Source organism: Chrysoperla carnea, chromosome 1 (genome assembly GCF_905475395.1).
Source record: "Chrysoperla carnea chromosome 1, inChrCarn1.1, whole genome shotgun sequence".
NCBI lineage: Eukaryota > Metazoa > Arthropoda > Insecta > Neuroptera > Chrysopidae > Chrysoperla > Chrysoperla carnea.
Window position 1 is genome coordinate 21336907 of NC_058337.1, and position 18049 is coordinate 21354955.

General features: G+C 28.1%; 1 protein-coding gene across 1 annotated transcript in view; it reads right to left on the reverse strand.

The window, feature by feature from the left end:
• Positions 1 to 13082, reverse strand: part of LOC123294308 (octopamine receptor beta-3R-like) — a 30877-nt gene extending 17795 nt beyond the window's left edge. Inside the window, exons 1-4 of the mRNA XM_044875476.1 lie at positions 13054 to 13082; positions 11848 to 12092; positions 6285 to 6626; positions 3031 to 3540 (exon numbers count right to left, since the gene is read on the reverse strand). Coding sequence (XP_044731411.1) covers positions 3031 to 3540; positions 6285 to 6626; positions 11848 to 12092; positions 13054 to 13082 — 1126 coding nt within the window. The remainder of the gene's footprint in view (positions 1 to 3030; positions 3541 to 6284; positions 6627 to 11847; positions 12093 to 13053) is intronic.
• Between the last annotated feature and the right edge of the window lie 4967 nt (positions 13083 to 18049).

The window sequence follows — 18049 nt, forward strand, 5'->3', positions numbered from 1 at the left end:
AGAATAGCCATGGGACTACTGAAATACAAAATTTTACTATACACCAAGACAATATTAGATTTTCTACTTTTTAGGGGCTGAAATTACATTCCAGCGACACTGTATTCTTTTTTTTTTACCTCTCTCCTACCTTATTATCATCATCATGAAATTGGGATCATAATCAGTAATTTATAATTAAACACTCTACAGTTTCTTTTTAATTGAATTTATAGAAATAAACAAATAGCTCGTTACGGCGTATGCCTTACCAATGAAAAAACGTTTCCAATATTTTCGAGTTCTAGGTCCTAATTAATTTTGAAGGGGTAAGTTTAATGTTTCTTCATGCTGAAATAATTGACTGGGCTCTCTACAGAGTTTATTTAAAGCTTCGCCTGTCGTGTGATAAGCGCGGCACCGCATTTAAAGTTTTTTTTCTTCTAAATTATGAACGTCAGAAGCTGACAACAAGTATAATACATATTTTAAATATTCTAGTATTCATTAACAAAAATTTCATTCCAATTCCAATCTCGAAATTAAATTTTTGAGTTTAAATATCCCGGGACTACAAAAATGCGACGTTGTACTTATTACGCAACCCAAGTGTGGTAGTTTGGTAGATTTTGGGTACAGCGTTGTCAGATACTCAAATTAACCGTATGCCCATCTATGCTCTATTATTTGGACTATGATTTATAAATTATTCTATGTCAATTTTTGTTATAAAATGTGATTATAAATGTACTTTGAAGTTATATAAAGACAAATAATGCTTTTATTTATGATTTATAAATTATTTCTAAGGAATAATCTATTAATATAAATAATACTTTTAAAACAAAACTTCGACATTTACATCAGATATCATTTAATTTCATTAAATTAGTTTTTTAAGAATAATAAAATACATAAAAAGTTATTAAATATCAAGTCAACAAAAATAATAGAATATATTTTAATCGATGAAAACTTTGTCTGATGTAATTATTTATGTTTAAATCAGCGAGAAATATGACAACGCTGTAAAAAATTTGCATGGTGGCACATCGCCGCGACGCGACCAACTCTGGTTAAGTCAGCATTTATGATTAAGGTAAATCAAGAGTCATACAAGACAAAGAACCAAGGCTAACTCTGTAAGACCAAGATCAAGATAGTCAAGTTACCCAAATTCGTTATTTGCCCACCCTTCAATTTTAAGTTATCACATTTTTATAAATTGTGGAGTAACTTTTTACGTTTTAATGCATTTGTTAAATTTTATTTTTGCCATAACTTTACTTTTACGGGTTGGTAAACAAAAATTTTGGATGGACAAACCATTGCCAAACGAATGGTATCTATTTTTTTTTAAATTCGCATTTAGTTGTTGATGTCAAATTTCTTCAAAATTAAAAATTGAAGTGTAGATGAACAAAAATTTTCGGTGAACAAACATGGACAAACCATTAGTGTAGGGGTACTAAACTAAAAATTTTTAATTGTGTCATAGCTTTAATTAGAGGGTGGACAAACGAAATTTGGGTGGACAAATGTGGACAAACGAAGGACAAATGAATCCAATCGGAAATTTATGAAAATGAAGAACTTGCATTAATTATTTTTTTGCCACAAATACATATATAAATGAAAAAAATAGTTATATTTAAACGGTAGTGACGTATTTACAACTGTTGAGCTGTGAGTAAATCGGTTTCTATGGAAATATACGTTTTAATATAGTGAATGCCAGTTAAGAGACTATGAAGTCTTTAGATTTGTCCGTTACAAGACAAGCTATTTACCATTCATTATTCATATTATTTTATTATTTCTCCGTGTGATGGCGTTACGAAAGCGAATGCCGTTTGAATTTATAGTTTAGAAAAACCATTTTCAATTGTAAATTTACATGAACAATTTATTTAAAAAAAAAAAAAATGTTTTTAATTTCTTTAATTTTTAGTAACTTTCGAAACAAATTTAAGTAGAAAAACATGCAACTATTCGCATTTTTGGGTGGTATCTCCACAGGGGTCAAATTTGTACCTATTACAATGATTGTTAATCTACAGTATTGTGAAAAATTTTGATTTATTGCACGGTACATACACACGCTTTCTTGCCAAAAACTTAAATTAAATTTTAAACCTTTTTTAAACTATCAAAAACGCGAGCATCCAATTTGATGACGTAATATGGGTATCACTATACGAAATAACACAAATAAGTTTGACAGATATATTCATAGACATCTGATTATAATAAATATAAATACTTATTATCTATGTATACATTATACCCAGCTGTCTACACTGAACTAATTGATGGTCTATGACTCATACCGCTATGACATCACAGCAGGGCTTACTCGCGTTTTAGGTCACGTGATATACAGTTTAAAAATTACGATTTTTAATTTTAATATTTTAAAAGAAAAATGTGCTTTTATGACTCGAAATCAGAATATTTAAGTATATTTTTACATAAATTTCATGATTTATTTTTGACTAACGATAATACCCTATTGGGTGCAAGTGATGCTTATAAATTTGAGAATATAGATATTGCTCTTCAATCATCAATACTCTTACTATAGTCGTCTCTGTTCATCAAATGATGGATCTTCGATGAACTCATAATTAAATTAAAATTTTGTTTTTAAATCATCGACAACCTTATATTTTTACGGTATTATTATAAACTACAAGATTGTTTAAATATTTTAGATAGTTTTTTATCACACTCTCTAAATTTTTTGATATAGAAATATTCAATTGAAAAGGATAATCTATATGATTCAACATAATTTCAGCCAACTTTGAACGATAAAATAATAACAAAAAGACCGGAGACCTAAAAATTTTTTTGTGATTTTTGGAAACTTTGATAATCAAAAAATGTATTTATAAATTTTTATTGAAAACCCTAGTATAATCCAATACTTGCATATCTCCTTAATAAATGCTAACAAAAATATTTCGAAGCAGCGATTACTTTGTTTTCTTTCATATTCTAAGATCAAAGGTAATTAATTACATAATTAAAATATAAATATAAACTTACCATTCATATTTAATTCAGTAGCAGCTTTATTAAAATTACTTGTAATTGAAGGATTTGTACATGTTGATGTTGTATTTGTACTTGTTGATGGACGTTGTTGTTGTTGTTGATTGGATAATGTTGTTGATGATGATGTTGGTGTTGTTGTTGTTGTTGTTGTTGTTGTTGTATTATTAACATTAACAGATACAGGTACAGGTACAGCAACCGTAACAGTGATTGGTTCATCATCTGCGTTATTATTTTTATTATGATCATTTAAATTATTATCACTATGATCTGTATCAAAATGATGTAAACGTTTATTTTGTTGTTCCAATTGTTGTTGTTCACGCTCATATTGTTGCTGTTGTAATAATAGCCGTTGTCGATGTGTATTATGATTATATGTTGATGTACGATGTTGATGTATTGAATTTAGGATAATATTTGATGATGTGCGTGATAATGCAATACGTTGTCGTATTGCTTCTTTGTAAATACGATAATACATTATTATCATAACAATACCTGTATGGAAATTTCAAAGATAATTAGTGAGAGTTTTAGATATTTAAATTTTAATCTAACACAATGGCTAGATTAATTTTTACTCAAAGTCTGACTTGTTTTTCATTCCTGTAAAAGCTGTGTAATAAATTGGCGTAGCTGCAGTATAAGCAAAAGAGTTTAAGATTTAAAATAACTATCCTGCCCTGGTTGCAACGGGATAATTAGGGAAAAAATAGTAGTTTTTAAGTGAATTTTTTTTGAAAAAAGACGGAGTGTGGGAAGTAAATTAAAAAAAGTCGGAAAGAAGCGCAAAACAGGTTTTTAATAAAAAAAAAAAAAAAAGAAAAAAACGGAAAAATGATATTGATCAATAACAAAAAACTGAGGGCTCTAGCGACTAGCTAAAGTCAAATACGTTCTGGTTTTTCTCCAAATTTAGCTTTTAATCTAAGCTTTCATGTAAAAGAAATTTTGTGGCCTAATAATATAACGTTTCCACACAATTTGTGAAAATGAAAAAGTAAGTGCTTCGGAAAAGCCGCACGCAATCGATAACAAAACATCCCACGACAATTAAACAAAAATTTTTCTTCATTAAGAGTTGCCCTAATACCTCTGCATGATTATTAATTTCGCAGATGCATGATAAAAAACCGTAAAACGCAACGAACAACGGTAATTTATAAACTATAATGACTATAATGTATGACATACAACATAACATACACTATGTGTATAACACACATTGTAGATTGCAAATTATCGTTGTTCTTTGCGTTTTCACGGTTTCATCATGTATCAACGAGATAAGTAATTATGAAGAGGTTTAAGAGCAAATTATATCGAGGAAAATGAGTTTTGAGATCGGAATGGATTTTCTACGAGTCATACAAGCCGTAAAAATGAAAGGCAAATAATGCGTTATTTTCGCGATAAAACCATGTTTTCTCGTAAAGTTTCGAACGGATTTTTTCAGTTAGTCTCATTTATTCGTTATTTTTAGCCCTACAACCCTCTATTTTTTGTTTTGTTACAAAATTTATGATTTTTTCACAAATATGTTTTCTTAAAAACTACTATTTTTTCCTTTATAAAACCGGACGGAAGAGTTATAAAATTGACGTATTTCTTATGTATTTACTGTAGGTGCTACTAGAAACTTTACCTAGCGTCGGCAGCCAACCAACTATCCTTCTAAAAATTATCAGGGTTCATGCTCCATGCTCAGAGAACATGGCGGATAGAATTTTCATCAGTGGAAATTATTTAAAAGATTTTGTACAAACAAATTATGGAAATTTTTTAATATATTTTGAAAATGTACGAACATAACAGATATATTTTAGAACATGTTTTAGAAAGATATGAAACTTCGTTCAACGGTAGATATTAAACCTAGTAAAATATAAAATTGTTCTTTATTTCATTTAGTTACATTTTACTCTAGAGGATAATAACAATTGACCAATTTGTAGTAATATTATCTACATTGTAGTCAAAATATAGGGTTTTCATTCATAGGTGTCATTTTAATAGTATAAAGAAAAAAACTTCTAAGTAAAAACAAAACAAACCAAATTACGTGATTATTAAAAATATGTAATACACTTAAAGCTCTACCTGGACTCCTAAAGGATAAAGAAGTCAACTTGGAGTGTTATCATTGGAAATAAGAAATAGAATAAGAAATTCCAGACCATTTGTAAAAGGAAAAAAACTTACAAGTTTTATTTTCCAATTTGATCTGCGTTTTCAATGCCTTCTGATTTTTAATTTATGAGTAGATTTGAGCATATTCGTAAGCAGCAAACGTATAATTTGGATAAAATCGTATATATAACTAGCAGATAACTAGCAAAGACTACCGTGTTATAGCCTCACTTTCTTTGACCTTACTTATCCTCTCTTTTGTTCTCAATTTTATGGAATTTAATTTTTTGGTTCTGAAAAAAAAGTGTTTTGAAAATATAATTTAGCCCATGATACTCGCTGAATTTTAACTTTTTACAGGTGAAATAATTTTTTAAATCGGTTTAGTATTAAATTCAAAAATGACGAATATCAACTTCGATGCAAATCACCCCCAAAATATCTTTCTACACCTTGTAACCCCAACAGACTAGGAGTTTTAATAAAATACGAAACATGTCTTCCATCAATGAATGTTTATGCAAAATTTGAAGTAGATTGGGCCTAGGAATCACGTAGATCCATACAAACTTTGCTCCTATTTTTCACCCATTTGGGGATAGAATTTCGGACAATCCTTTCTTATCGGATGCCTACGTCATACAAAGAAGACACCCTTTAAGTTTCAGGTCTCTACGATTACCGGTTTAGGTTGTGTGTTGATCCATCAGTCGGTCATTAGTTTAAGACAAAGAATTTTATATGTATAGAAGATAATAAGATAATATGTATAGCTCTAATTGAGTCCAATTGTTGGGCAAAAGCCTCCGTAATCTAACCCACGAGCTTCTGCTTTTTGTAGACCTATATTCACCTATATATTTTTATAAATTTGGCATACAATCTTGTTAGGTTTCGCCCTTTATTTCGAGTTGACTGATATGGCGACCACACAGTAGAGCGTAATGTCCAGCGATTGATGCAAAAATATTTGCATCTTTATGAACAAAATAGTGCAAATTTTAAAATGACACCTGTTAATGAAAAATACTTCACATATTTATAATACAAAAATTAATCTAGCAATTGGAACTAAAGTGAATTTGATAAAAATGAAATTTGTTGAACAATACCTGGTATCCAAAATGATACAGATGAACTAATTACTGCATAATATTTATTTACAACAAACGAACATTCATCTGGATTGGCTATTCGATATTCTTGTTGTTCAGGTGTTGTATACCAATTTAATAATATTGGTATGAAACTAATAAATGTCGGTAATAACCATACATTGGTTAACATAAATATCACTGTACGTTGGGTCATTATTATTGGATATTCTAATGGACGTACAATGGCATAATAACGATCAACACTTATACAACATAAATGTAATATGGAGGCTGTTGAAAAATATACATCGAATGAATTCCATATGTCACACATTAAATATCCAAATAACCATTTACCTGTATAATAAAGAAGAAGTTAGTTAATTAGCTTTTATTCTTCAAACAAATTGTGTGGTTTCCAATGCCTAGAGTGCGCTTTCCAAATAAAGTTGATTATAATTTAAGATAATTGAAAAAAAATACAATTGCACTAGGACTCGAATCCGGACCTGATCGATTCATGGCAAGCTGCTTATTCAATTGGGATATACGAGCTCTAATTTTTTTCAACTGATTCGAATTTTTTGTTTGTAAAAAACAATTTTCGTGTTTTAAAGAAAAGTTATGGAAGACAATTGCAGACGGACAAAATAGTGAGCAATAATACAAACAAAATGAACTCAAGTTTATTAATTTATTTTTAAATTTTCTCAATTCTACACAAATAATTTTAACGTCAGTTATAATAATAGAAGCCCACTGAATTATTACAGTAACTTTATACATTACAGTCTGCATCAAATCCGGTAGTTCTGATTTATCGCAGACTTGTAATCGAAGTTTGTGTTATAATCCAGATTATGTTCAATCATAATCATATTCAAGATATATTCCGTTAGTTAAAGGTATGGGCAAGAGTCAAATTTTCTTTAAAAACACGTAAAATATTTTAGTTTTCTTAGGAAGCACACTAACTTTTTATATAGTGAATCGAGTTTTTTCCTGGCAAGACCAACAAAACTAAGGCGATTATTATGTGGGGATCATCTTTTTTCAAACATTAAAAATAATACTTGATCATTCCTTTTTGTTTTTTGTTTACTTTAAATCATGTATACGATATTTATTTACATCATGGTCTCTCGATTATAATTGATGATTTTTAATATGATACATACTGTGTAAACTAAATATTGACAAATATCTTGTCTAGTAATCTTAATTAAAGAGAATTGTAAAAAATACACTCGAACCAGGACTTGAACCCGGACTTCTTGGATTCATGTCTAGATTTTTTGAGTGAAAAATTGTCAATATTTAGTTTACGCTGTATGTATCATATTAAAAATCATCAATTACAATCGAGAGACCATGATGTAAATAAATATCGTATACATGATTAAAAGTAGACAAAAAACAATAAGTAATAATAATCAATTAGTGAATAAACAAAGTAAAAATAAAAATTCAATGAGATGAAAAAATTACACTCTGTGTCTAGAACTCGAATGGCCTAATTGGTAGGGCGTTTGACATAAATACAAGAAGTCGGGGTTCGAGTCCTGGTTCGAGTGTATTTTTCAATACTCTTTAATTTAACTTGATTATTTTTTCCACTTGTTTGAAGTTGGTTTGATTTCGAATCTACTGTATTCTACTGTATGCATAATTATTTTTAATAATTTATATTACTGTCATAAATAAATAAATATAAAATAAAACATAATACTATTCCTTTTTTATAATTTTAAATTCATTTCTCTACGTTCAAGAAGTTCATATAGTTCACATCCAAGCTTATCTTATTGTATATTGTGAAGCTCATGAAATATAAACAAATGGATTAAAATTGCATTTGTGTTTGTTTTTGTTTATTTATGGTGGTTGAGGTGGTTTGTCAGTTGTCAAATACAGAGAATACCATTTAAATGTTTTTTTAAATAGGTCGTTTAAGCGTTCTGTTTTTATATCATTTACACAAATGAATAATAATATGTGTAAACTTACTCTTATGTTATTGTTTTTTTTTTTGTGTCATCAAATTTCTCGAGGAGGGGTGAGGGGAGAGGATTGATTTAGTAGACATTGTATGTTAATGATAAAAAACGTTTTCTTGGAGATAATCTACCGGATTTTGATCATCATCTCGGAAAATTTAAGCGAAGGCTAATTTTTTTAATAGATTTTTGTTGTTGTAAGAAACAGAGAAAACAGTTTTACGATTTCGAAACGTTCCGCACGACCTTCTACGCCCTTTTTTGGGACAATTTATTTCTACATTGTTTTCTTTGGTGACGTTTTCTTGAATATTTCTGCTTTTATTGATCGGAATTAGACGAATAAAAAAATTGTTTGTTATGAATTTCTTCATTGACCTTGCCTGCTATCACATAGCACACTGTTTTTTGATCATCATCAAGTTACATCTTCTTCCAGAATTCAATTACTTCAACTCAATTACTTCATTTTTCGAAAAGTTATCAGAGAAAGTTGAAAATATGAGATTATTGCGGTTTTCTTGAGATTTTGAGGTTATTTTGCTATGTTCAGGGTTCGGTAATAAGCAATGGTGGTACCTGATGCAGAAATTTACAACAAACAATTATTTTTTTTATTCGTCTCAATGCGCTTAACAGAAGCAAAGATATTTAAGAAAACGTCACCAAAAAAAAAAAAAAAAAAACAATGTAGATATAACTTTCCCCAAAATCACGTGCAAAAAGTCGTGTGGAACGTTCCGGAATCGGAAAATTCTTTTCTCTGTTTTTACAATGAAAGAAACCTATTTAAAGAAAAAAAATTAACCTTCTCCCAAAATTATATCAAAATCGATTATCAAAATCCGGTAGATTTACCTACCCAACCATTTGGTATTCACAATAGGTATACTCGGTTAACTAAGCTGTATTTAAATGCATAGCATGGAGGCGGCACTAGCAAAGATGACAACGAATTATCAAATAGCAACTGTCTTGGAAAGCAACTATTCATAGAAATATTATATACTAAAAAGGAATCACGGAAGCGGCCACATTGGCAAGACTAAAAGTTCAATAAACTCATCCCTACCATCGATGAATCAATGAAAAGCACAATCAAAGAAATTATATTGCAAAAACATAGTATTTCAAGTTTTAGCTTAAAATTTGATGATTCAATTTAGTAGTGGTAGGATAAAAGAACTACTGAATTATAAGAATAACCGAGTTTGCATATCCATAAGGATAACTGTGGTAAATCTCAAAAATGTAAATGACTGAATGGATTGTAAAGAGGAGAGATGCTTATCAATTGCCTCTGGCTAACTGTTCTGACATTTTGGGACACTATTTTCTCAAAAGATTGAAGGAAACATACAGAGACTGTGGCCAAAAGTTCTTGATTAATTCGAATTAAATTTTTGTTATTTAATAGATTTCATTGTGCTTTGGACATGATATCTTTCTTACTTTTTTGCCAAACTATTTGGTTTTGAATATTTAGAGTAAAATAAAATCAAGAAAACTGTAGAAGTTTTAAAGTTTCTAATATCGGTCAAGTTATTTCTTAAAACTGTGTAACTCTATATTATAAACTTTAGTAGGAAGGTTTACTGAAGATTGATGCAATAAGATTGGTTATAAACGTTACCCGTTGAAAGCGAAAAAATAATTTTTTTTTATTTACGGTTATAAAAAATCATCCTAGATTTTTATGTTTTCTTTACTCAAGTGCTTAGAATAATATTTAACTAAAAAATAATAATAACAAGGTTTAAAAACAGCCATTTTATGAGTAGGAAATTAGATTAACCGGAAGTAAAAAGAAAAGAAAAGTTTAACAAAATTTACTTTATAGAAGAAATTTAATTTGAAATGCTAATGGTTTTTGGAGATTTTTCTCTTGATCGAGAATTTGGTATTTGAATTATCTCTTTCATGTTCACTTTATTAATAATTTTAATTTTAATTTAATTTTTTTATACTCGATTCAGAAAATATGTTGATATATGCAGTTAATATGAAAAAAAAATATGGGAAACTCCAGTAGGATATATAATATCTCACTTATGTCCAGAAAAGAACTTGAGTTTCTATTTGTTAATTCTGTACGAAAACGGCAGTAAAGGAATTATATGTGGAATTATATGTAGAAAAAGAAGAAAGCATACGATATTCACAAAGTAGATAAGCCAGTGGACATAACGAATGTTTTTTGATTAGCTTTTAAACCTTTTAAAGGGAATAAACTTCAAAAATAATATCAATCGGAATAGGCTCATAGGCTCATTTTAAAACATTTGTGTATAAATATGATTTTGGTTTGAACACCGTGGCTGGCTTTAATGCGTAAATTGACAGTCGTTTTTTTGACCATTTTATCGAACAGCTAGGTGACTATGTCAGCATTTTACAACAAATTTTAGATCTAATCTTATACGTGTGATCGACGAAACCTAGCGACCTCTCGTATCCCAGAAAAATATTCCATAGATGTGAGATTACAGAATTGATGTAATTTTTCACATTTTTCGAATGTTATTCTTGCAGTGAAATAACAAAACATTTTTAGCACAAATCATATATCACTTGTCAAATTGACTCCTAAAAACTTGATTAGAAACAATGTGTACCATGTTCGGTTTTCGTATCATGTACGGTTTACGCTTTATTCGAGCCAGACATAGTGCCTCTAAGCCCAAAGTCATACTTTAACTCAAATGATATAAAATTAAATTTCCACGAAACTCAAAAATATGACGATTAGTAATATTTTTGTGGTTCTTATACCATGTGTATATGAAATATATCATACAATATTAAGTTTAGTTCCAAGTTTAAAACGCTTACAAATATTGATGCTATGAACAAAATTTTGGTAAGGTGTTCATAAAATCACCTAATTAGCCCATTTCTGATTGTCTGTCTGTACGACTGTCCATCTGTCTGTCAACACGATAACTTAAAAACGAAAACAGATATCAAGTTGAACTTTTTATAGCGTGCTAAAGACGTAAAAAGTGAGATGAAGTTCGTAAATGAGCAACATAAGTCGATTGGGTCTTGGGTCCGTAGGACCTATCTTGTAAACCATTAGAGATAGAACAAAAGTTAGAACCGTAAGAGATAGAACAAAAAATGTTCCTTATAAAAAAATTAACAACTTTTGTTTGAAACATTTTTTAACATCACTGTTTACCCACGAGGGCGCAAATTAGGTGAACATTTTATAGTATATGGGAATATCAGTTATGAATGTGTGGCTATCTAAGAGTGGATATCATTTTTACTTACGTGACGTCAAAAAACAAACGATTGCGTCATCAATACTTTCTATACATGGTATTTCAACAATTAACACAATCAATTGTTGGTTTTCACTTGTTTTAATATCGATTCAAAGTTTATTTCCTTTAAAAAAATCACTCTTTAGATATAGGCAAAGATATTCATATAGCCAGGCATAGGTAAGACGTTGCGTCTTAATATTATTAACTTCTGATATTTTTATAGATAAAAGAGGCGTTCCTTTTTATTATACAATCATAAAAAAGGAATATTAATGTTGTTATTGTAATTTAAAATAATATAAATTTTACCTTGCATTAATTCAACACTTGCATTAAATGTCATTGCACATAGTGCCACTAACATATCAGCCATTGCTAAACTGACAACATAATAATTAGTAATAACACGTAATTTACGATGTCGATGAACACTAATTATCACTAATGCATTACCTAACACAGCACTTAATATTATTATTACAAATATGATTAATTTTATAATTAATATTAGCAAATCATACCATTTTGTTTGTTGTTGTGTTATTGTTAATGAACTAGTTGTTATTGTATTATTATTTGTATGATTTGAACTATTATTTATAACATTATTTATATTAATTTTATATAACTCCGATGTTATTGTTTTATTTATTAATAATAATGTTGTTGTTATTGTATTTGTTGTTGTTATTGTTGTTGTTGTTAGATCTAATAACATTGTTATTGTTGTTGTGTTACTGTTTGTATTACTTAATAATGTTGTATTATTTTCAATTAAATCAAATAAATTATTATTTGTATTTGTATTACTTGATGTTGTTGTTGTTGTTATTGTTGTTAAATTTGTTATAAATGTTGTTGTTAATGATGATAATGATGGCGTCATTGTTATTATTATCATCATTTATCATAGTTATTTTATTGTTTTTAATTTTATTTTTATTATAATGTTTTTATTATTTACACCAAACATCATTATTGTTATTTATTAATTTATAACTTTTAGTATTAAAATTTAATATTTATTTTTGTTTTATAATTTTTCATTTATTATAATAGAGTTATTGTTAATGTTATTACACTTCATTTTCTTTTAACTTGTTATTTTTTTTCATTTACTCAGTATTAAACCAATCTATGATGCCATGAAGTAATTCATTTTCTTCGTGAGTTGTCTTTGGAAATTTTTATCCTCTATCTCTTGTTTTTTATAAAAAATCAAGGAAGTAAAAATTGTCTTATGTAATACTACAGGAATTTATTATTAATATGTTCTAGAAAATAGCTTTAATAATTTCGATGAAAATCACAGGCTGAAAGTTTTTTTTTTGTACATTTGGAAATCGATCTGGTATTATCTCATCTTATATTTTCAAGCATGTAATTAAAAAAATTAATTTAAAAAAAATGATAGCGGCAGTGAAATCTAAGAAGCTTCGGGCAATTCGATTTTATTTTTTAAACAAACTTTATTCTTGTAATTTGATATAATTGAAGGTATAATGGTGTATTAACGTTGATCCGAGTTTAAATTTATTTCTCATTCTCTTGATACCAGCACGTATCAGTAAATCAATTCGAAAGTGTTGTTGTTCTTGTTAAAAATTTCAAATTATTATTTTTTAATTTTTCGTTTATCTTTCTCATATTTTTTTTCAAATTGTATTTATTTTGGTTTTTAAAACATGGTGATTTTTTATATAGCAATTTGTTTGTGAAATTAAGCGTTGTATGAATCTTTATTATTATTATTATTATTTTATTTTTTTTTTAAATATAATATAATGTAGGTAAGTATGTGCGTTACGTTTGTTTGATATCTTATTATTTTATTATTTGTTCATCATTCATTGTGTCTGTGTCTTTTATTATTATGTATGTATTCTTTTACGTATTCTTAAGTTTCCTTCCTAAAATAATTTCTATTGTATCTCTTCATTTATTCTCCCCATTCTTTGTCATATTTTTCTTTCATGTATGATGTGTTTTATAAATCTGTAACAATAAGAAAGTTTGAATTATTATATTGCATATACTTTCATATCTACCTATGATATAGGTTGTTTCAATTCACCGTTAAAGCTTTATTATATTTCTAGAAAAAATTAAATTTAAAAAAATTAATTTCTAGTTTTGAAAGAAATCTCTTAATTTATTATAGTACTCGCAACAGTTCTCTTTTAATAATACATTTAATTCAATTCAATTTATTTATTCTATTTTTTAAAATACGCTATTGTACAGAATATGTCATTAAAAGGGATAGAGAAAAAGAAAGGAATGGGAAGCTATGCCGCTATGGCTGACTTTGTTTTCAATTATTCCAGCATTAGCCTCTTGCAAATCTAATGGAAAACCATAGAAAACCATTGGTAGGATTACCGACACCTGATACAAAAAGATCAAATGTCCCTCCCGAGTATCACTCATAGTGTGATTCGGTAGAGGATTTGGAATAAAAATGGTACTTATATGAAGTACACAAAAAAATTAAACTATAAACTACATAAGTTTTTTTTTAGAAACTAAAATATTTTCTCAGTTGAATGTTATAATATAAAAATAAATAAATAACAAAAAAAAAAACAAAAATTCATTTCTTTTAAAATGAAACCAATGTCATTTAAATTTCAATGTACTAATTATTATCAATTCAACTGAGAAGTCAAATATTTAAGGAATATAAATCCTTACAAATAAAATACTTATAAAATAAATAAATCTATCCATAATACAATTTGCAAAGCAATTTGTAAGTCACCGACTGACAAAGAGCTTTTATCAATAAATTACAAAAAAAAAAAAAATTTCGTCTAAGGCTCATACCAACACTTCGTCTAGAGAATACGGACAAATAGTCAATAAGTATTTTTTCACTGCAGTTGTAAAAGTCGATACATCTTTCTCCATTGCAGAATTAATTGTCTTACAACTTATAAATTTATTATACATGCGATTTGCTGGTTTCGAGATTCAAAATCTACGCATTCGTAATCACATAGGGGGTTCACATAACTACGCTGCTGTCTTGTATTACGATTTATACTAACTTTATTCGTATTGAAATAATTTTATTTTTTCAGGAACAACTTTAACGTGAAACGTCAAAATTCTCGTATCTTTAAATATGTCTCTATTACAAAATTCTCGGTTACTATTATGTGATTAGAAATAATTTTATATAAAATTTTGAAATCTATATCTTTTATTTAAAATTTATTTAAAACTTTTCAATCCCCTTAATAGAATTCAATATTTTTAAACTATGTATCAAATTTTTGTCAAAATGAGCTGATATTCAAAAATGAAGGGTTCCGTTGTGATGGTAGTTTAACTCTTCATTTTATTGGACTATTATTCTATTTTTAAAGATCATTCCAAAAATTGCCACAATGGAAACTTCACAAAAGTTACATTCACACTTCGAGTCACATTCACAAAAAGAAGATTTGGTCTCTTATTTTATTTATGACGGGCTCACTATATAGGTCGTTCTACTTCAGATACAAGCCTTTCTAGGTCTCAAAAACCAGTTTTAGTGCTTTGGCCATATATATTTTGATCTAGTCATCAAAGACTAATTAATTTCTATAGTTTCAGAATCAAAGCCATTTTCCATACAGATTCTATAGATATTTTTAGTAACGATAATTTTTTACTTAACATAAATAATTTTTTCTTAAAATATATTTCAAATTTTAAATATTATATTACAAACTTAAAATTTTGCCATAATATTTAAATTTATTTCCATGAAAACTTCATGATTAAAGTTTGCAAACTAAATCATTGATACAATATAATTTTAAATATGGCTTAATACAAAATAATAACAATTTTTGTCTATTGAATCCCTTACTCACCGATATTTTCAATATTATTTAGATTTTTAATATTTCAACTTCGAGTTAAAATTGTATATAACAGTACTTCGTTAGAAAATTTTACCTTGAATTATGCAGCTTTGTATTATTTTCCTTAGAGACTTTTTAACATAAACTGTATTTTTTAACTCGAAGTCTAAATACATCATTAACGTGAAATGTCATTGTACAGTGTGGGGCATAGCAGTAGGCGATTCTTAAAACGCTGTTAAAACAAATTCCATCAAATTTTCAAAATCCATTAAACTGTTTAAAAAGGCATTTAAGGACTGAAGAAAAAGATTTATGTTTTTATGTAAATTCAGTCAATTAAGTAAATGAAGTTTAACTGCTTACTAAGTTTTTACTCCACTAAGATGACGTCCGTCTTGGCGACATTGTTGCAGGCGGGGCTTGATACACTGCATGCCACAGAATTTTCAGTAGAATTCGAATTATAACTACTTCTTATCGACTTCGCTGGCTCAGTGCTTCAATATTGTTTTGATGAAACATTTTTACAACATAAACTAATGGTAGGTTATCCATTGCTTCATGCTGACTGTTTAATATACAATATTGACTTAAGAAACAAGAGAGACAACAAATGGTTTAGTTAATTGTTGAAATACCATGTATTTTAGACAGTGTTGATTACGCAATCGTTTTGTTTGTTATATGTCTTAAAGAAAGACAGTCACTCTTACACACAAAGTAATAAGATAATCTTTTTTCTCACTTCCTCAGTGAACATAGTATATGCTAAAAACAAACATATACATAATATAATTTGGTCTGTAACGTATAAATTAAAAATATATACATCAAGTATACAATGCATGTATACTTGATACAATACGAAACATGTATACATATTATATAATGTTCTTAATTATTTGCGCCTTCACGGGTAAACATTGATCTTTACGAAAAAAAAGTTCAAATAAAAGTTGTTTATTTTTTTATAAGAAACATTTTTTATCTTTAAACTTTTGGCCGTTCTCTAACGGTTTACAAGATATAAGACCATGACCAATGCTGCTCATTTACTCAACGTTTCACTCACTTTTTACGTCCTGAGCACGGTATAAATTTTTTAGATGGATATCTGTTTTTATTTTTGAGTTGTCATAATGAAGAACGGACAGGCAGACGAACGTATAACCGAAAATGGACTAATTGATTTTATAAGCACCTATACCAAAATTTTGTTGGTAGCATCAATACTTTTAAGCTTTTAAAACTTGGGATTTAACTTAGTATACCTTGATATATTTCATATATACATGGTATGACAATACAATTTGATAAAAAATACGTAAGTTTTTTACTTGATTTTTTAAGTATTTTTTTAAGCAGTTTAAGATAATAAGTAGATCATTTGGAAAAATTCATGGGATTCTTTTTTACAGCGTTTTCAAAAACACTCTGTAAACAAAAAAATAATTCAAAAACAAAATTCAGATGAACGTATTTTAAAAATTTCCATAACTTATTATACTGTTCTTCTGAACACACTATATTCAACACACACATCTATTCAAACATTCAAAAAACACAGCTACATGAATAAATACGTGTTGGCGCAATGAATAAAACATTTAATATAACACAATATATTGTGTATAAACTTATCTGCGTTTCCACCATTTAATTTCTGACTATTATTGTTAGAAATTAAATAAATGATGGAATTGTAAACATTGAATTTTTCCATTATTTATTAAAAAATATTTTGCTCTAATTTTTGTTATTATTTTCAAATTTAGACGCACATAATTACTAAGCTCACGTCACGCTATTTGCATACCTATTCAGTTAATTAATCAGGAAATTGGCCTGATGAAATGCTAATAAAAAAATGAAACGTTGTTAAATTAATAATTAATTTCCGGTCAATTTTAGTTCATAAAAATAATTTATAGCACCTCTTATTACAAGTGAACTATAATATGTAAACGGACAAATGAAAAATGTACAATTCGATTAAATTTGATATATTCATAAAAATAAAACCAGGAATTTAATGTTTTCTTGCTTAATTGAGTTTAAGCCGTTGATTAAATGAGAAGATTCAAATTATGGTCTCAAAAATATTAGTAACTATCTTTGAACAACCCGCTTTGCTGGGCAACTTCAATTTTAAATACAAAGATTATTGTGTTATATATAACCTTCACTTCGTATGTCATCACTTTTACTCCTTTTGTTCACAATTTCATCGATTTTATTAATTTGTGTCTACCCTAAGCTCGGAACCCTAATTTTTGGGCAAAGTCTCTGCCTGTATCCTACCACTCTTCGCTGTAGGACATTATGGTTGCCTAGAAATGGATCTAGTAAATTTTATGATATTTGATAAACCCCCATTAAAAGGATATTCATAACTTTTAAACGCTTGAACTAATTTTCATGTAACTTACACACATCATGCCGTTTTATTTCATCTTTCTATCATTTCATTTATTTTTACCATGCCCTTTTATCAGATTTGGGTATATTTGAAAATATACGTTAGTTCATCCCCACTTCCACCTCCTTCCCTAATATCCCATTGTGCCGGGGTCACAATTTTGTAATATACGATCCACGCTCTTTTTTTTAAACTCCACTTGGCGATATTTGAAAATATTCGATCGTTCATCCCC